Source organism: Nuphar pumila, chromosome 8 (genome assembly GCF_984573655.1).
Source record: "Nuphar pumila chromosome 8, dmNupPumi1.hap1.1, whole genome shotgun sequence".
NCBI lineage: Eukaryota > Viridiplantae > Streptophyta > Magnoliopsida > Nymphaeales > Nymphaeaceae > Nuphar > Nuphar pumila.
In genome coordinates, this window is record NC_143256.1 from 127,025,363 (window position 1) to 127,046,104 (window position 20,742).

Sequence of the window (20,742 nt, forward strand, 5' to 3'; positions counted from 1 at the left end):
TAACGACCCTAAGCTCTCCCGTTATCTCCCTTCTTCGCTTTCATTGTGCAGGAGAAAAGACCCATATTTGTGTAACACCACAATAAGAAGATACGTGGAGAGAAATCTCTGTGAAGATGCCTTGCTTCTCTACAATCAGATGGTCAACAATGGAGTCGAACCCGATTATTACACATTTCCTCTGGTTCTGAAGGCGTGTTCTTCCATGTCTGCACTCGGGGAAGGCAAACAAATACATACCCACATCACCAAAAACGCCCCTCTCTCAGAAAATCTCTTCGTCCACAATGGTTTGCTGCATTTGTACTGCACCTGTGGTTGTTGGGACGATGAGCACCAACTATTGGATAGAATGCCTGTCCTAAGTTTGGTTTCTTGAAACACCATGATTGCTGGGTATTCGAAAATTGATTGGGAAAATGCCATTGCAACAGTTAAAAATGGAGGACGAATTGGTGCAGTGTTGATGTATTGTCTTATGTTGATAAGGAATTCCGGCAGACAATTTCACATTTACGGCTTTGTTAAGAGCATGCCGCTCTTTTTTGGGTTTTAAGGAAGGAATTCAGATTTGTGGTCATGTTGTTAAACTGGGTTTCGAGTTGGACTTCTTCGTGAGGAATACTTTGATATGTATGTTAAATTTGGTGAGATTCAGAATGCCTGCATGTCGTTTGATGGATTTCCTGAGAGGGATTTGGTATCTTGGAATGCTTTGATAACTGGTTTTGTCAGGCTGGGAGATATTGACTCGACAGAGTCTTTGTTTGGTGAAATGAGTGAGAATGCGATGATGACTGGATATTTGCAAAGAGAGCGAGCTAATGAGGTTTTGGATATATTCTACCGAATGCAGCTTGCAGGTTTGTGTCCAAATGCTATTTCTATTGTTACAGCGGTGTCTGCATGTTCCTTGCTTGGGGCTTTGAGCTTAGGCATGTGGTTGACATGGTTTTGGATCGAATGAATATGTCACTGCTAAGCTGGTAAAGATGCAAAATGTGGTGATATTGAAAACGCAATTGGTTTGTTTAATTGGATACCCCAAAGAGATGTTGTTTCTTGGGATGTAATGATTGAAAGCTTGGTTATGCATGCTAGAGGTAAAGATGCATTGAAACTTTTCTCTCAGATGAAAAATGAAAGGATTACTCATGATGAAATCACTTTGATTGGTGTGTTCGTGCCGGTTTGGTAGAAGAAGGCTTTGCACATTTTGATTCTATGACTAAAGAGTATGAAATTCAACCTAAAGTTGAGCCCTACGGGTGTCTGGTTGATCTTTTTGGCCAAGCTGGTCGATTGCATGATGCAGTACAAATTGTGAAAAGCATGCCGATTGCTCCTGACTGTGCTGTGTGGTCTGAGTGCTTGCCGTATTCATGGCAATGTTGAGCTTGCAGAGAAAACTGTGAAGACCACCCTTCCCAGAAAATGCTGCAAATTATGTTCTCCTCTAAATGTGCCCAGTATTTCCTATCGGATATGCCAATACTTGCTTAGACAACAATCATATTTGTAACTCACTTGAAATAGACTTGTCTCGAGTCCCATGTCTTAGTGGTGAAATATAGAAAGTAATGGAGAAAGCAGCAAGAATGGGAGAAATTAGTAAGATGGGGCAGTGGTGATCTGGGATCCTTGGTTATTGTGATGTCCATTGACAAACTGGATTTGAGAACCAATGTCTAGCCAAAATTGAGGGGTGATCCATATGCTTCATTTCACTGGAACAGATCCATTCTCATTCTCATTCTCGTGACCTTTTAATTTTCTCCTGAATGAAATGTTGCTTGACTCAATATCCTTTTTTCCATGATAAATTAAATCAATACAAGTAGAAATGGTGCTTTCATCGCCTTAATTAGTGGTTAGTAAAGTGACAATCCTGCATGGATTTGACAGGTGGTGTTTGAGTGCGGTTTGGAAATTGGGTACTCCTGTGTGTGTGCGCACACACATACATGCACACGTGCACACAGACCAACGAACACACACAAGCACATGCCCACTCACCCATGCACGCATGCGTGCACACAACACTGCATCTCAAACCATCTATCCTTGTGTTCAAACCCCATGTGTAGATGTCACGGTTTGTATCACATACTTGAGGGAAGCATATCTAAGCTTGTTATTTATTCACATATTGCTCGGAATTCCCTCATTTGTCTTCACGTGTTGCCTCATGCAGATTTTTGTCTTTCTGGATTCACAAGTGGTTTCTTCATTTTTGACGTTAAAGTGCCATTATTTTTTCCGCTTTGAAATGGAGTTTGTGGCAGTGCACGTGAGGTTTTGAAGTATCAAGTAATCGGAAGATCACCACTCTTCATCAACGATATTGCCTGAGGATCCCTTTTTTTTCTGAAAACGTGGCAAGGAGGCAGTGGCGGAGCCAGAAGTTTTTCGTTGGGTGGGCAGACTTCGGGTCTCGGGGACAATACTATGGTCTTGAAGGATGATCCATTTATTCGGACCAGTGGCGGAGCCAGAAATTTTTTGCCCATCCATCGTCAGAAGAAATTTTGGTTGTGCATGATAGATCTGACATGCTCTTCTAGAAGCGGCCTCCCTGGCCGGAGAAGGCGATGGCCATCAAGTTGATGGTACCATCTGGTTTCATCATTTTGAGGGCCTTCATGGTATCGGCCTGCCCTTGGCTAGGCTATAACAACACACTTTCAATCCCTCTTTTCCTCCGTTTAGTGAAGCAAGCATAGTGTTTTGCGTGGCACCCATAACCACATTTAAGTTTCAGTCATCCATATCACCATTTCTGTCATTAGGATCTCATCGATGCAAGTTGTTTTCATCAAATTGGACCCTGTGTATGTGATCTGCATCATCCATTTAGTGAAGATCAGCATTTGAATAGACAGAATCCGACTTATGTGGAGGACTTTTTGCTGATTCAAAAATCAATAACCATTAATAAAAAAAACATGGGTTTTTTTTTGTTAAAGAACACTGTCAAAATAAATTGAAAATCATGTTTTTTTTTGTTAAAGAACACTATTAAAAAATTGATTTCTATTAAATCAACCATGCTAAACCCATCGATAGGGCCATATTGATCAAAACGACTTAGTACCAATGAGATCCCAAAGGGAGTTATGACCACAGAGGATGATATAGGGATGAGTGGAGTCGGGTTCCCCATAAACGTAGGTTACACGGTTTCACAAAGAACAAACGACAAAAGAAGAAGCTGGAGGAAAAACACACAGATCTTCGTTGAATATTCACAAATAGAGAACTCCAACTCTCACGAACTAATAACCTGTCTCTTCTCTTCTGCGGTTTTTACACAATTCAATAAGGTGAAAAAAATTAAGGGAAAAGATTAGCACTACCTTCGTCAGAAGAAAACACACATGGACGTCGCATATTCTTTCTTTAACATAGTCAGAAAAAAAAAAGTCTGGTTTCTAATTCTGGGGTGGGCGACCGCCCACCCATGCCCACCCCTGGCTACGCCAGTGCAAGGAGGTCTTAGAAGATGTTCATGGAAGAGTAACCTACAGGCAATATATGTTTGATACCCAAATACCAAGAATTTGGAAGTTATTGTACAATTTTTCTGCATCTTATTTAAGTACCATTTTGCTATTGCATGTGTGAACACACCCATGTGTGCATCCACTTGTAATTTCCTCCTCTTTTTTATGCTAAAAATGCTGTTTTCTTTTTTGCTTCTGATCTCAAGTTTGCGGATATCCATTTTCACATTAGATGATGGGATGATCAATTTATGGTTCTTTTGCACGAGTCTCTGAGCGTTTGCTAACAATATATACATGGCAATACTGTTCTTGCATATTTAGCAGTGTTCGTGGAATGCATTTTTTCAAATTTATGGTTGTCCTGCAAGTTTCTATGAGCAACTTGTGTTCTACTGATGTATGCATGGCAACGCTATTCTTTACATATTTATCGGTTTTCATGGAATGCCTTTGAAGTAGCCTTACTCAGTAGCTGTGATTAGGCGCCTTCTCTTCTCAGATAGTTGTTGTTCGTGTTTACCCGGGTATGGTTATAAATAAGAAGACCCGATTAAGACCCAGGTCTGGACCCAAAGGTCCGATTAATACATGGGGGCAGGTATAGTTTGTGAAATTTTGTACCAGACCCGGGCCCGACCCAAGTTCCAATTAAGACCCTCAAATTTTCAATGTAAAAATGAAAAAATATTATTTTACCGGGTACGGCCCGGGTCCGGTTCATGTAGCTTTTATTGGGTCCGGGTATGGTTTCTCTTACGGTGGGTCTGATTAGACCCAGGTCCCGACCTGATACCATATCTGAAAATCAGTGCCAGGTCTGGTTCCACCTGTGTCCGAACCAAACCTGACCCGTTGACACCCCTATTTGTGCATCAAGTGTGCCCTATGAGGCATCTATTTCGACATGCTTTTGTTACTGGAAGCTTCGTGCTTCCCCGAAACTCGCTTTCAAAACTTGATATGAATCTCGATTTTCTTGTGTTTTTCCTATACTTTCTACATGTTTCTTCCTTACTTTTCTACACGATTCTTATACGTTTTTCTCATGACTTTATTTTTCATGCACTTCCTTTTACACTTTTAGCTCATTTTTCATGTACTTTCTTTAAATTGACAACCATCAATTTTAGATTTTAAGAACAATTTAATTTTTATACTGCAAAAAGTGATGACTGTCATGGTTTCTTAGCTGAACAAAGAGTGATGACTGTCATGGTTAAAAAAAAAAAGCTGCAAAAAGAAAAAGAAAACTGTTGAGGGAGACCAGTGACAGTGTTCTTGATAAGGAAAGGAAGAAAGCTTCCATTGACATGGAGAGTGGTGATGTGCAGATTGGGTAAGTGACAAAGTGTCACTATTTTAAAAAGAATCCCATGAACCAAACGTGCCCTATAAAGAAATAAAAAACTTTCCATCATTGAAAGTCCGGCATCAACAGTAGAAAAATGAAAATTTTATTCGGGAACTCCACCATTCATGTTATATTTCAAAAAGCATTCTATATTTTCTGAAAACCCATTTTAGGGACGTTTGTTTTAAATCCCTTGAGATTGACTCTCTCACCCAAATGAGAGAATGATTCTCATCAGCTTGATTCTCGCATGTCAAATGAGAGTCATTTTCTCATTTGCACCAGAAACTGAGTCACAAGGGGTCCCTTGCCATTTCGAATCACACCACCCCACCAAATCATTTTTGGTGGGCAAAGCAATTTTTTTTTCTTTTTTCTTTTTTGATATTTACATGAAGAAACTACCTTCATGATCAAAGACCTAGCTGCGCTGGCTCTGCCTGCTGTACTTACAATCACTGTCCTGACAGAGTAAAATTTCGTGGGCTTACCCCAATGGAGTCACCATGCTTTGGCTTGAGCAAGGGGTAACGCCCCTGAGATTTGAACCTAAACTGCCTGCCGAGCGGCCTAGGCCCCATCCCACTGTGCCAAACCCCTTTGGGGCAAGCAAACATAGCCTTTAGAACGCATGTTTTCGATAGAACCCTCAAGTTGGTTTCATGGTTAGGGCCCATATGAAGTATCATTTTTAGGTATCTTTCGCTTAAGCGAGGGAGACAGTTTAGTAATTCCTGCTACTGAGGTTCTAGTTGACAGTTTTATTAGAAAGTTAGGTTTTTATATGTCTTTCCAGAAAATACTATCCACTTTTGGAATATCAAGAAAAATATGGGATTTTAATTTTTCCCTAAGAAAATGAGTGAAGAATATTCCTACTGGACATGAATAGCAGGCAGCATGTTGGTTAGTCCTTGAAATATGATACGCGTGCCCTAAGTGCACTGAGGACAACCTCTGCCGACTCAAAGATGCCTTGTACCACAATGCCTCCCAAATAGGCCCAGATGGGTCCCTCCCAATTTCTAATACCTTCCAAACTTGTCCTGACGCACCTGTACCTGTACCTGGGTCATAAGGAATAACCTGTGGCAAAATTCATTTACATGTACTAATTTTCATTGCAAAGCCAACATTATACCTGATCTGATGAATACCCATTAAAGAAGCAAGTGGTTGGATCCATACTCATAACCTGGACCCTACCCGTTTGCAGACTTGGTCCATCTTGTTCCATTGGGGTGCGTTTGAACGGGCATCCTGTGGGATGGTGTCCCCGTCAAAAAGCGGACACGTGTTTGGGGGATACATGGGATGGGTTTTTCCATTCCACCCCCTCTTTGAAATGGTGGGGACAGGGACACTTTTTAAAAAAAAATAAAAAATAAAAAATAAAAAAAAACATGTCCAAGACAGAGTGGACAGTATGTCCTGGACAAACCAAGTGTTTTGTCTGTCCTGAACACATGTTCTGTCCAAGCTTGTACAAACACCCAAACATGCCCATAGCCTTAATAATAGCAAGTTGTGGATATAGAGCCCCAAGGGGGGTTGGCGTAGTGGGGTGGGGCCTTGGTTGTTAGATGGGCAAGTCAAGGTTCGATTCTCATGGCGTTTGGTTGCATGTCCAAGCTTGGATAAAATACACTGTCCTTGTCCAGCACAGATGAGGACAGACATGTTCTTGTTCAGGACATGCTTTTTTTATTTGCAGAGAACCATCCACTCTGTTAAATGTGTGTGGGGGGGGGGTAGTTTGGAACGCCGTGGGATGCATGAACACACTGGTACAGCATGTCCGTACTGTGCCCGTATACCGCTGGACAGTCTGTCAAACGCACCCTCCAACGCTGTTGATTCGGAACATGAACAGCATAAAAAAAATGGTGAAGCCCATCCAAGAGAGAAGCATCCTAACGATGATGTTTTTGATGCGGCTCATATTAGAGATTAACGCCATCCAGATCCTGGGGACACGAACTCCTGATGGTCAAGGGTGCTCCTAACCTGATCCTGTCTCACGCAAACAAACAAAAACAAAAAGTAGACATGAAATTACCTATGTAAACGGTTCAGATTTGAATCAGATGTTGCCATTACCAAGTCGGACTAATGAGATGTTGCTTCAAATGATTCAGATCAATGTTATCAGTATCGGTGCGTATCGTCTGAATTTCGATACGCGGCAGGGCCAATATGGCTAATATTTAATAAATGTAAAAAAATACCAAAAAATGATTTTTAATATTATTTATAAATTATTTTATGATTCATGGCCGATACCGATACTACTGACAACATTGATTCAGATTATGATTCGGACTTGAACAGGGAAAAGCTCATACTAAACCGGTTTTATTACATGTAATTGAATTCGGATACGCATCAAATTCACAAATCCCATCTGATTTGGTAGCAAAAAAGCAAAAAACAAAGCAATATCAGCATTTGATTAGAATTGGATATGCTGGTTTCGGCTTGCCAAATCTGACTAAACAAAAACGGATTCGGAATAAAACCGGAATCATCAACTTCCCTTAGAATAGAATCAGCCTAAACGAAAAGAAATTGTGGGGGCCCAATTAGAATGTCCATATCCAAATGCACCTCTACCTCCCACGTTCAGCCGCAGCGCCAAACGATATCCCTGCCTTGCCTCCTAGTTTAATATATTTCAGGTATTTTTCTTCCCTTTTATCATATATGAAAGATTTTCCCAAACTTCTATGCAGTGCTGGGCCTGTCATTGGGATGAGACTTCTGTCTTTTCCTGTGGACCCATGCACGTACACAAGTCCAAGTTGGACGACGAACCGGTTTGACTCTTTCAAGTCGGTTCAAGCCAAGTTGGGTCCTGAGTTTGTACGCACATCATGCTGCTATGATGTGCATCGGACCCCTAATTAGGACTTTGGTTGGAGGCACGGATTTTGGTCAAAGACTCTTGAACTTTTGGGCCCACAAGGCGGGCTGGTAAATGAGCCAAGCTTCACATGTTCAAGCATGGCTCATTCTTATGGCGAGCCAAGCCGAGTTAGACCTGGCTTGTTTACAGAAAAAAATACATTGTTTTAGGGTTGGAACAAATATAATTAAAAAAGTGCAGTTTCGGAGCTAGAACTAATAAGATTTTACCACTAAAACCTTCTTTCTTTTTTTTATAAACCAAATAGTTTGATCATATGCTCTACATATACTATATGATGTAAAAAATATATTTTTTACTACTCAACAGGCTCACACGAGTCAAGCTTATTTTATGAGTTTAAAGGCTGTCTTTACAAACTGAACGAGTTGAGCCATGAGCGGGGTTGGCTTGTTTCTCAGCCCTACACAAGACCCATGGCAGATGTCGCGGATCCAATGCAGATGCATATTTGGAACTAGCATTATTGGATTTGTAGCAAAATTCCAGTTAGTAGAACTTGAACTAGTGAATCTAATGCCTCCCTATCGACATCTGCTCTAAATCAAACGGCCAACATGGCGTCTCTCGGACTCATAACTGAAAATCGAGTCATGCACCTATTCGCCTGGGTTACCCATGTGGTCAGTGGGGTCCGTGTCAAGCTGAAGGCCCAGGATCAAATCCCGTTGGCAAATGAGGGCTGTCGGTGCTTTTATCAGGATTGGGGGCACGTGAGGCTGAGTGGTTGGTAGTATCCTCAACTCAACCCCAATTTTTTTTTCTTTTCTTTTCGACAAAGAAAGAGTAAAAAGATCAGGTGCAATATGATTGCACAAATATTTGTGCATTAAAAACCTGATCACTCTCCATCTTGGGGTACAGGACTGACGGAGGGCAATCAGGTGCTTAATGCACAAATACGATCGATACGAATCCGAGTCGCCAAACTCATGCTTTTTAAATCTTTGCCTTTCTCCTGCAAAACCCTGAACAAGGCCTCTCTCTCTCTCTCTCTCTCTCTCTCTCTCTCTCTCTCTCTCTCTCTCTCTCTCTCTCTGTCTCTCTCTCATGGAGGCCCACTATTCCACCGCCCATTTGCTATTACCTTCGCTCCCTCACCAAAATGGCTCCGCTCATCTTGGTTTCCCATCAAATCTTTCACTCCCCGCCACGAAAAACGCCACCTTTGGCGCTACCCACGTCGCCAAACACCAATTCCTGTCGCCAGCCATTGCCAAGGGAACGGAGCTCTCTCACTCTGCGCCACCACCAACCCCTGTTCCCACAGAGAAGCCTGTAGTGCTTTCTGTTCCCCTAAAGAAGGTCTCTTCTGACTCCTTACAGTATGAGAGTGGGTACTTGGGTGGGATTTCGGAGAGGACTAAGTCTGTAGAAGAAGACGGTGTCCCTACTGCCATGACCTACTTGACCAGCATACTCTGTTCCAAGGTCTACGACGTCGCCATCGAGTCTCCGTTGCAGTACGCGGCGAAGCTCTCCGGGAGGACCGGCGTCAATATATGGCTCAAGAGAGAGGACCTGCAACCGGTAGCTCTCTCTTTTTTCTCTCTTTTTTTGACACATTTTGGTGTAGCTTGGTTGGTTTTGTTGTTATTGGATGTGGTTACTTTGTCCTTGTTTTTGTTGCATTGGAGGAGAACAAACAATCCTTTTACATTTAATGAAGCTCTTGGTTGAACTTATGTATCATTCCTATAGTTATATCTAGTGTGGGATTTACTAGAAAATGGCCGTGGATTTTTTCTCAACTACCATGGAAATGAAAAAGAAGAAGAAGAAGAAAGTGACTGTTATATGGATATAAATTGCTTTTAACCTGCTGTTTTCTTTTAAAATTTATTGATGAGGTAATCTAAGGTCCATTAAACGAATACCAACTTGAGTTACCAGAGTTATAGCCCAGATTATTCGTGTGGGCATGCTTACAGGACCAAATACTGGGTTGTTCAGAACATCTAAGCTATTTGGTGTTACATATCTTGTGAATAAGAAGTTGTATGTGGCTCCAGAAAGTGGGAGTAAGAATGGTAGGAAGGGAATGCTAATACCAAAAGAACGTCCTGAATTTAAAGCTTCAAAGCTCTCATCAGTGTCTAATGGACGGTATTTCTTTATAGGTGTTCTCGTTCAAGCTCCGTGGAGCTTATAATATGATGGCCAAGCTTTCAAGAGAACAGTTGGACAGAGGAGTTATTTGCTCGTCTGCTGGAAACCATGCGCAAGGTGTCGCCTTGGCTGCACAGAGATTGAATTGTCAGGCAGTGATTGTTATGCCCGTCACAACACCAGAAATTAAGGTTTTCTTTTACCCTTTTTTTTCATATGCTTTGTGGTAGAATGTCTTCAATTAAATACTTGGCATGCTTACTGGTTCTTATCAATTTTAACTTTCTTAGTGATGGAGATTCATCAAACTGTTTTTTTTATTCGACCATCCTGTCCTCAGTTGATGTTGAGGTCCATCATTGACTTGAGGCTTATCTCCTGTCCTCAGTTGATGTTGAGGCCAATAATTGACTTGAGGCTTTTATCTCCATTCCTTGTAACTCAAACCACCTGGGTAGAACAGTGACTTGGTCTGGGTCACTTGATCTGTTAATTAGTCTTGATCTCAAGTTGCTACTGGAATTGGCAAAATCCTTTGATTTCTTCAACATTTATAGTGCAGTTCAGACTTCTATAAGTGCTGGTGTACTGTAGATGCAGAGGCGTTTTGGTCCATACTAAGCATTTGAAATCTGTTTTTTCTTTTTTCTCCTCAGTGGAAGTCAGTTGAACGTTTAGGTGCAACTGTGGTTCTTTTGGGGGACTCATATGATGAAGCACAAACATATGCTAAACAGAGGTGTGAGCAGGAAGGCCGCACATTCATACATCCATTTGATCATCCAGATGTAATTGTGGGGCAAGGAACAATTGGAATGGAAATTGTTCGGCAAATGAAGGGCCCTCTACATGCAATTTTTGTTCCTGTTGGTGGTGGTGGACTGATAGCTGGAATTGCTGCTTATGTCAAGCGGGTCAGACCAGAGGTCAGGAAACCTGAATTGAAGTTGTTACATGTAGCTGTTAAACTTTGCCTGCCATTCTGTTCAGTTTCTTGATTGTCTAAATGATTGGGTGGGCCTCCTGTTCAGGTAAAGGTAATTGGAGTTGAGCCTTCTGATGCAAATGCAATGGCATTATCCTTATATCATGGCCAAAGGGTCATGTTGGAGAACGTGGGAGGTTTTGCAGATGGTGTAGCAGTTAAAGAAGTTGGAGAAGAGACTTTTCGATTGTGCAGGGAATTGGTAGATGGAGTGGTTTTTGTTAATCGTGATGCCATATGCGCATCTATTAAGGTTATACTGCTTTTTTTTGTCTTATTTAGTTTACAATACATCTTCTTTTGCATGTAGGTTCTAGTATTCTCTATTCCTGAGATGAATCATTTGAATTTAATAGATGGATTTTTCATGTGCATTGAATTTTGCAGTTGATGGGACCTGCAGAAACACAAACAGGTTCTGTATTTTGTTATGCATATACCATTTTGCATGTTGTCCTCTTCTTACAAAGTAGATGTTAGAAGGTGCTTTTTCGACCGACGATGTTTTCAACCAAGTTTGGGTCGTCTGCCCAGACTGCATTCCTTCCCTTAATCTACTGTTTACCTATTTTTGTTTGCAGAGCACTTCAAATGAACGGGTAGGCTACGTGTTGAATAAACTTCTCAATACTAACCATGTTTACCTAGAACACAAGATCTTTTCCTTTGTGAAAATTCACATGCCCAAACCAAGGAGTTTACTTTGAAGAGCCCACTAAAATCTTGGCTTGCATTTGGGTTGTGGATGTAACCAACCCGCTACTAAGGATATGGCAGAAATAAATAATAGAAAAAGAGATCCAGTATAAAGATCTTCGTTTTTGTGCATGCCGATTGTATACCACCATTGATAAACACCAGAGTAAGCAATATTCACTGGGCGAAGAGCACTGCCTCGAGTAAAAGCTTCTACAGCCAGTTGACCAAAATGAGGATCCCAAATAGTATGAGCAATGGGTCTTACATGTAAGAGGTCTTGTACCCATGACTCAAAATTTCCTTGCCAAGCCACATAAAACAGATTGTCGGAAGTCCACAGAAAGATTATTGCTAACTGCCCGAAGTGAGAAGCAAAAATATTCTGATAAAGATGCTCCTCAGTCATATCATGACTGGTTTAGGGAACACTGTCAAAGCATATAAATAGTATATTCATCGATTGCAAACAATATATGATATGGATAAAAGACACTCTTTGGAAATGGGAGTTTGTACTCATTGGTAGAATGTCAATTTTGGCAAATACCATCAGGCTGTAACTAACATTTATGTACAAAGTATAAACTGCGAACTGTGTAAACTCCATTCCTACACAGCATGGTGCTTCATGCTTATTGCCAGAGTGACAGTCACCTGGGTCACAGGTACCAAGCAATGGGTTTTTGATGCACAAGACACCAGTACACTAGTGTATGACTGCTTGAGTGGACTGCCTCACACACTGAGTTACAGGCTGTGGATCGAAAACCAATGCAATCTATAACTGAGTGTGTGGAGAGAGAGAGAGAGAGAGAGATGCTATGGATTGTAGAGTGCCAATGTTGACGGGCATATGAATTTGGGATTCAACAAGCAAGAAGTTTCAAGAAATAGTTATGCCTGATATATGTCTTTGGCTCTATTTGATTTTGGTTTTCTCTGGCTGTTTGTTCTCTACTATGTTAGTAATTTGGTATGAAACTGCTCAGAAAAACATCCTTAATGTTCACTTTCATATTCCAGGACATGTTCGAGGAGAAGAGGAGCATTCTAGAACCAGCAGGTGCTCTTGCCTTGGCTGGAGCAGAAGCATACTGCAAATACTATGGGCTAAAAGGTGATTCTGTGGTTGCCATAACCAGTGGAGCAAACATGAATTTTGATAGGCTGAGGATCGTAACTGAGCTTGCTGATGTTGGTCGGAAGAGAGAGGCTGTCCTGGCTACCTTCATGCCAGAGGAGCAAGGAAGCTTCAAAAGATTCTGTGAACTGGTTAGTTGCTAAGAAAGATGTTGGTTTAAGATTTTCTTTCCCTTGCTGTTCCAATACATCATAATGATCGTCATCTGTCCATTTGTAGGTTGGTCCAATAAATATAACTGAGTTCAAATACAGATATGATAGTAGTAGAGAAGAAGCTCTGGTTTTATACAGGTATGAAGTCTTCAGTTGATACTGTTTCTTATTCATGTTCAATAGAGTATGTCTTCCCTGCAAATAGTGAACTTGCCAATGAAATTCAAGTTTAAGTTGTATCAATTCCTGTGTAATGATCTACAGTTTCAAATTGCATTTTACTTGCTTTAAAAGAAAGCAGCAATGTAAGGCTGCTCTTGAACGTGGATGAAATACAATTAAACAGAGAATTTTTACACGTTGAGTTTGTTGTTTGCAGTGTTGGTGTTCATGAAGTTCGTGAGCTCCAAGCTATGGTTGAATGCATGGAATCTTCTCAGCTACGAACTATTGATCTTACAAACAACGACCTAGCAAAAGACCACCTACGCCATCTTGTAATTATCTTGCCTGTAGTCTATAGCTTTGGCCCAAAATGTTTTCTTACATAATTCTCTTTTGTCTGTATCATTTTAGATGGGAGGTCGCTCCAATGTCAAAGATGAGCTTCTCTGTAGGTTTGTTTTTCCTGAGAGGCCTGGTGCTTTGATGAAATTCTTGAACTCTTTCAGCCCACGGTGGAATATCAGCTTATTCCATTATCGAGCACAGGTTTGTTGCAAATACTTCGTGGTCATCATGTCAAATCCCATCCAAGTTTAGATAACTGTAAACAAGCTTGTGTTTGTGTATAGATGATGTGTTAGACATTTTAGTACTAGACCAATGCTGTTTATATTGAAAGATCTAAAATCATGGATCTCACGGGACGTTGGGAGACTTGTGGGAGTCGGTGCTCCAGGTCAATTGGAAGGAGGAACTATGTGTGGACTTTATCAACTTGGCATGAGCAGGATCCCAAGGGAGCCCATATGGCCTTGGGTTTGTGGATGGGGAAATTTTTTCCTATCCCAAGCTCAAGTCCCCATGTCTGTACCCCTTTCTGCAAGGTGAAGCAAGGACTCTTTGGCAGTCGAGGGGGCACCAATGGAGTCTGAGATGGCAACCGAAGGTACAGCAGACTAAGACCAGCATGATCAGGTCTCTGATTCCGGATGCTGTTTCTCCATTCCTTGGAGAAAAAACTTGGCATGAGCCATTTTTTTCTAGTCACCCTTGATTTTTTTTTTTGACAGTTTCCTGCCAAAGCAGGTAATCTCCGAGTGTGGTCACTGACACCCAAGTCCTTAAGGAGCCCACCAGTGAAAGGCATCCATAGCATTGTGGGGTCACCGGCATCAACAGTGGCCCTCTTACCTCCTCAATGCACCCAAACCCTTGTCTTAATTGATATCAGTTCATCTTTGGTCCAATAGAAATTGCATCTATGGTGTTGAATCTTGATTTCATTTTTATTTTTTATTTTTTATTTTTTATTTTTTATTTTTTTTACCTTCACAGGGTGAAATGGGTGCGAATGTATTGGTGGGCATCCAAGTACCAGGTGCAGACATGGCCGAGTTCAGGGACCGTGCTAACGAGCTTAGCTACGAGTATGCTATTGAGTTGACAAACGATGCTTACAGGCTTTTGATGCAGTGAATTAGAAGATAGACTTCTATTTCTTTTGTTCATCTTAAGCAAGTTTTTCAGTGCTAGTCTCATAGGCTTTGATAGTAATACTAATAACCTAATGTTGGAAGGAAAAGAATTTGGTGCTTGATGTTGCAACTAGCGGTTAGCTGTTGCTCATGATATTCTTCTGCACCGTCAATGCTCCAAGCTAATGCTCATATTCAGTAATTAGTGGCTTTCTTTCTTCTTGCATATTTTCTTTCTTTTCCCGGCTGTTGGCGATTGTTTGTGATCTCTCTCTCTCTCTCTCTCTCCATGTTATTTTGTAGTAATTGTCATTTTTTTGGAATCATAACCGGGAAGAAACCGCACTCAGCATGGCCTGCCATACCTACCGTCATCCTGCCAGCAGCATAAAACTCTGAGGCTAGGACCCCTGCCCTCAGGGCCTATGCTGGGTGTCTGCTTGCGCAAATAGGAGACATCATGGGAATCAAACCTTGACCATCCGTTTAGTGGCCAGGGCTCCACCCCACTGTACCAACCCCCCTTTAGCTTTTTGTATTGCCATTTATGAAACAAAAAATACAAGGCTGCCCACAAGGTGAGCGGATCATATAAAACAATGGGTCACATTAGCAATGTTACTCACCAACTACAACCACTGACTCCCACCCTTCTCTCTTCAGGTAGAACTCAAGGGACAGGGGTTAGCGGTTGTGGTTGTGGTTGTGATTGGTGCTAATGTCATCCACCATTTTATACGATCCGCCCATAAGGGCTTTGGTCATCTGGTAGGGGGTGACTCATCAATGTCGCCAAGCTGATGGGACATCACAAGTTCAAAACCGATTGTTGCAGGACTGAAGCTGGGTATACTTCCTATCAGCCAAAAGGGACCTAACATCAATGAGGTGGTTTTCCCTGATTATCCAAAAAAAAAAATACAAGACCACTTTCCAGCCCTCTAAATTCTAAATGAAATATGTTGTGATATCGACACTACAATCATGACATTAAGGGGGATCCATCAAAATTGATTTGCCATTGGCAACTATGTAGGTGAGTCATGAATGGATCATTATTCTAATTAGTATGTGCTAATGTAAGGTGGGTTTCAATGGGGGCCATGTATCATGGAGTCCACCTCATGAAACAGCCTTCTTGGTTTAGGTTGGTGGTGAAACTAATGCCTTGTTTAAGATAAACATATATATATATATAAAGTTGGATTGTCCTGTGTAGATTGTTTTCTGATTGATTTGAGCTGTGTGCTTTATAAGTAAAGTAGCTCTTTTTAGTGTTAATCATGTTAGACATTCCACCATCACCAGAATCTGTTGGATAGCACTTGTGTAAGCAATGGAAAAATAAGATCAAATGGATGAGGCTCATTAATATTTCAAAGACAAGCTCTAAATGGTCATGCCATATTTTCCAAAATAAGACCCTTTAGTGGCTTAAAATAAGTAAAACTCTACTTTTATATGAATAAGAGTTTTGTCTTTTAAGTCTAAATAATGAGTCTCTCTTTACTCTTCAAAGTATTAAAATTTCTCAGTGGAAGTCAAGTTTTCAGCGCAACTCTTTTGCCAACGAAACTCTTAGACCTCCAATGAAACTCACATATCTTTATAATTCAGATAGAACTCGTTTCCTGCAAAACTCTGTTTTGGCCAAACTACTTTTTGTATAAAAGTATACTGTTGATGACCATCATTGGAGAGAATACGTGCACATGATAAAGATATGTTTGCAAGGATGAATATAACGAAAAAAGTAGAACGATGTTAGATTTAAGTCCGACATGTATAAGAGCACAACGAAGTGTGTATGTTTTGACTCAACTGATAACAATACTCGTGATGAAGACCTATTCTATGTATGTAAGGAGAATAATAATTGCACATTCCGTGAACAATGCACAAGTGAAAGGTATGGAATTGCATGTAGCTGTACACCCAAAAAAAAAAAATTAGCATGTCCTAAATGAGCTAAGCTAAGGCGAACAAGCCTATACAACATGAGTTGAGCCAAACACCTTTTGTTTTTGCTTAGCCTGCCTCAGCTCGGTTTATCAAGCCTATTTTACCAAGAAGGTCGATCGACTTATGCCAGCTGAGCCAAGTTAAACCATGAGCTGCTGGGTTCGTTTTCTCAGCCATGTCAAATGGGACTAAAATTGGATAAAGTATGAATTGGCTATCCATCCAAACTATATCCATTTGTATGAATATGGGTAATGATACTATCACAGGTCATTTTTTATGCAGCGGCACTGCATGCTTTTTTTTATGACCATCCATTTCTCAAGAAATGCCAAGATACTGTCAAGCAGGTCACCACCATGCAGCGACGCTACATACAATGTGAATGGTACAAAATATGGGCAGATGTATGATAACTGTAGGATGTCAACGGGTTGGATAATATCTGACATCTGATCCGAGTCTGAATCAGGTTTTTTGGATTCAGTAGCTAAAGTAGAATTCGACTAATAATATGATCCAGATTCGGTATTAGCTTTTGCACCCGAATCTGACTCTGAGTCTGACCAAGATCTCAATCTGACTAGAATCTGAAACTGGATACATGTAAATGCTGGATTTTAAGTTATTTGGATCTAGATTTGGATTTAGCTGATCTCATCACACCAAAGTCCAAATCCGATTAGGTTGGAGTCAGAATTGCCTAGATCACTCGACCGTAACTGTATCAACTAGGAAAGTCAATGAATCCGATTTTATCTGATATTGGACCAAATTTGATTTCATTTAGTTGCATTTGGTAAGCCAAAGCCATATCGATTGATTATAATCGGATGCAGATATGGTTTTGATCTTTTTGTAGTCGAATCCAGAAAATATTCCAATTTGACTAATACCCAAATCTGTTTACATGTAAGAAATCGGATCTGGTATGTCCGATTCTGATCCAACACCCTATTAGTCTAATATGGTATTGGCTAGATTCAATTCGAATCCGAACTGTTTACATCAACCTTTCTTAGATGGGTATGGATCTGGACTAATCCCAAACCGACCCATCTGACTCGTTTTAGGCCCTGGCTTTGGTAAATTCTCCTGAACTCGTCTTCCCGTCGTTCCCAAACAGCCAAAATATCGCGCACCGCGGCAAAGTAATTTCTCGGCACCCGTTTTCCGTCTATCCAAACAATAATAAAGTGTTGCGATTCCTTTCGTCCATCCAATTCTTCTTCTTCTTCCTCTTCTCCGATTGCTATGTTACACATAGTTGCTATTCGTTTCCGTAATTAGGGTTTTTCTGTTTTGTTTGTTTGTTGGTTTCATCAGATAAGAAAACGCCATTGAATCACGCTCAGAAGCAAAACACTGGTGCGGAAACTAGTCTTTCCCCATTTCCCACGCGGTTGCGGGGAGTATCAGAGCGCGCCGTATTGGAAACTAGGGTTTTCCGACTCGACATCGATCGGCAACGATGTCTGTTACAGCTGGGGTGAGCGACGCGGTCATCGCGATCCGCGACAAGCTCCGGGGCAAGATCGGCCAAACGAAGGTGAAGCGGTACTGGCCCGGGAAGGCGCCGGAATGGGCAGACGACGCTGATGACGACGGCGACATCCGCACCACCCGGTTGGTCGCGCTCGAGAAGGCGTTCCCAAGCCGGGACGATGCCGACGCGGCCGCGGCCGCGGCGAAGGACGATGCCCGGCTCCGGCGTCTGGCGGAGAGCCGAAAGGACAGAGAGGAGGCGATAGCGACGCACCGCCGGATCAGGCATGCGGAGATCATCTCGACACAGGAGGAAGAGAAGAAGGCCCAGGAGGGGCAGGACCAGGAGGATGAGGATGAGGACGCGCTGGAGGAGCGGCGTCGCCGAATCCGCGAGAGGTTGCTTGAGAGGCAGAGGGAGGAGGCGGAAGCAGCTGCGGAGGAGGAAATAGAGGAGGAAGAAGAGGAGGAAGAGGAGGAGGAGGAGTCTGAGTATGAGACGGATTCGGAGGAGGAGCAGTCGGGGATGGCTATGGTGAAGCCCGTCTTCATCCCGAAGGCAGAGAGGGACACGATCGCTGAGCGGGAGCGGCTCGAGGCCGAGGAGAGGGCGCTTGAAGAGCTTGCAAGGAGGAGGCTGGACGAGAGGAAGGTGGAGACGAAGCAGATTGTGGTGGAGGAGATCCGGAAGGAGGAGGAGATCAAGAAGAACGCAGAGGGGGAGGCCGAGAAGAATGCTGATGTCGACACCGATGATGAGGTGAATGAGGCTGAGGAGTACGAGCTGTGGAAGGCGAGGGAGATTGCGAGGATCCGGAGGGACCGTGAGGGACGGGAGGCGATGCTGAAGCAGAAGGAGGAGGTTGAGAGGGTGCGGAACATGACGGAGGAGGAGAGGCGTGAGTGGGAAAGGAAGAACCCGAAGCCGCTCTCGGCAGCACCGAAGCAGAAGTGGAAGTTCATGCAGAAGTACTTCCACAAAGGAGCATTCTTCCAGACTGATGCAGATGATGCCGCTGGCACTGCAGGAGCGGCCGAGATCTACAGGCGTGACTTCTCTGCCCCAACTGGTGAGGACAAGCTGGATAAGACCAACCTGCCCAAGGTGATGCAGGTGAAGCACTTTGGGCGGAGTGGGAGGACCAAGTGGACTCATCTTGTTGCAGAGGATACGACCGATTGGAACAACCCGTATGTGCATTTTCACTCACGCTTTTGCATTTTGGATATTCTTTATTGTGTTGTTTGTGCTTTCACTTATCTGTTGCTGCATTTGGCGGTTACTTGGTTCGGGATTGTTTTCAATTCCACCTACTTTCAATTGCTCCATTTCACAGTTTCTTAGTTAAGTATTTGTTTCAGTTGCGATGCTTCATTTTAGAAGTTTGTTGGTCATGCATCTCTTTATAATTGTTGCCTTCTGTTTGAGTGGTAAGGCATTTGATTTACTTGGTTTTGCATTTTATCTGTTTTAGGTGGATGGCAAATGATCCTCTTCGAGCAAAATATAATGCCAAGATGGCTGGTATGAATGCATCAATAGCCAAACCGAAAGGAAGCAAGAAGTTGAAGGATTGGGAATCCCATTAATGGACAGGTTAAGATGGGTTGTCTACCTATTGTGTTCCCAAGAGGAGCAAAGGGTACAACAGCCTTCTCTGCAGATGATATTATATGGTGTTTCTTGCTTTTGATCAGCTGGCTGTTGTTCATCAGGTGCTATAATCATGCTTTCTCATTGTACCATGAAAGGTGTATCACTATTGCTATATCATGCTTCAGCTATGCCTGTTCCTAGAGCTTTGCAGGGCTTCTAGATGATGCTTTTTCCGCTGTACATGTAATGCACATCATTAAGGTGACTGCACCAGAAGTTCACATACCCTCATCTCAACAAACTAAGCTACTTGAGACTGAAAGCAATTGCCTGTCTCTTGTGTCACCTTGTTTGTTTAAGCAACTATTGTTATTATGAAGACAGATGAAGTGACCTTGTTTGTAGTTAGCATTGTTTTTTCCACTTTGACTACTTATAGACGTCCTACTGTGTGGCCAAAAAGATGGCAATTAATTGTTGAAGTTGAATTCTAGTATTAAGATAAAAAAGATCTTAACATCCATTTTGTGTCAGCACATTTTTGAAGCATTTTCTTGGCATTTCTTTATATGTTTTCTATTATTTTGCAGCTACCCAAGATTCTGTTAATGTTTCCTCTCTTTTCCCTTTACTTGATTCAGTTTCTTACTCATAAAATTGAATAAGTGTTTCACTGATTGGTTGATTCCTTTTATCATGATTGTTATAATCCAAGTGCTATCCATCTCTCATCAAATCCCATGTTCCATGCAATAACCTTTATGATAGGCAAATTGATTGTCACTTTCTTTAGAAAGAAAAGGTGCCTTCACATGAGCGGAAGACACAATTTGTTTGTGAATAAGATAGCAGACTTCTGAACAAAGCGGAAAAAACACAATTATCATCATGTTGGTTGGTAGTCAAGGGCCTCGTGCACATGAAGCATGTTAACCGTCCTTTGTTGTATGGTGCTACTGTTGTATGAAATGAACGAGTTAAACTTTGTTCTTTGTACAAGAGTATGTGCATCAAGAAATTTTCTACCTATAACTGTATGTCCTGTACTATCTACTTCATTTGGTATTTTCTTCAGAAATCTGGTTATAAATATTGAACAATACTGTTGTGTTTAACCAGAACCAATGGAATGGTTTTTCTGGAATATGGTGGATATACTGTCAGTACCCCATAACTGGGATGAAGC

At 41.8% G+C, this 20,742-nt stretch overlaps 2 protein-coding genes across 2 annotated transcripts; both read left to right on the forward strand.

Annotated features, from left to right (window-relative positions):
- Positions 1 to 8,759: 8,759 nt before the first annotated feature.
- On the forward strand, positions 8,760 to 14,738 carry LOC149830700 (threonine dehydratase 1 biosynthetic, chloroplastic-like). The gene is made up of 9 exons (XM_090015904.1): positions 8,760 to 9,313; positions 9,904 to 10,083; positions 10,549 to 10,818; positions 10,924 to 11,130; positions 12,600 to 12,848; positions 12,937 to 13,010; positions 13,252 to 13,369; positions 13,449 to 13,583; positions 14,373 to 14,738. The coding sequence occupies exons 1-9, from the start codon at positions 8,834 to 8,836 to the stop codon at positions 14,511 to 14,513; spliced, it is 1,854 nt and encodes a 617-aa protein (XP_089872030.1). The 5' UTR covers positions 8,760 to 8,833; the 3' UTR covers positions 14,514 to 14,738.
- Positions 14,739 to 17,571: 2,833 nt separating this feature from the next.
- On the forward strand, positions 17,572 to 20,079 carry LOC149830701 (uncharacterized). The gene is made up of 3 exons (XM_090016714.1): positions 17,572 to 17,625; positions 17,801 to 19,150; positions 19,435 to 20,079. Exons 2-3 carry the CDS (start codon positions 17,946 to 17,948, stop codon positions 19,547 to 19,549), a joined length of 1,320 nt encoding a protein of 439 aa, XP_089872840.1. The 5' UTR covers positions 17,572 to 17,625; positions 17,801 to 17,945; the 3' UTR covers positions 19,550 to 20,079.
- Positions 20,080 to 20,742: the final 663 nt, after the last annotated feature.

Bases quoted from the DNA above. Each gene is read 5' to 3' on its own strand.
- LOC149830700 (XM_090015904.1), top strand. From the start codon at position 8,834: ATGGAGGCCCACTATTCCACCGCCCATTTGCTATTACCTTCGCTCCCT. The intron at 11,131-12,599 runs GTTATACTGCTT...TTCATATTCCAG, and splicing joins CCATATGCGCATCTATTAAG to GACATGTTCGAGGAGAAGAG. The intron at 13,011-13,251 runs GTATGAAGTCTT...TGTTGTTTGCAG, and splicing joins GAAGCTCTGGTTTTATACAG to TGTTGGTGTTCATGAAGTTC.
- LOC149830701 (XM_090016714.1), top strand. From the start codon at position 17,946: ATGTCTGTTACAGCTGGGGTGAGCGACGCGGTCATCGCGATCCGCGAC. The intron at 19,151-19,434 runs GTATGTGCATTT...TATCTGTTTTAG, and splicing joins ACGACCGATTGGAACAACCC to GTGGATGGCAAATGATCCTC.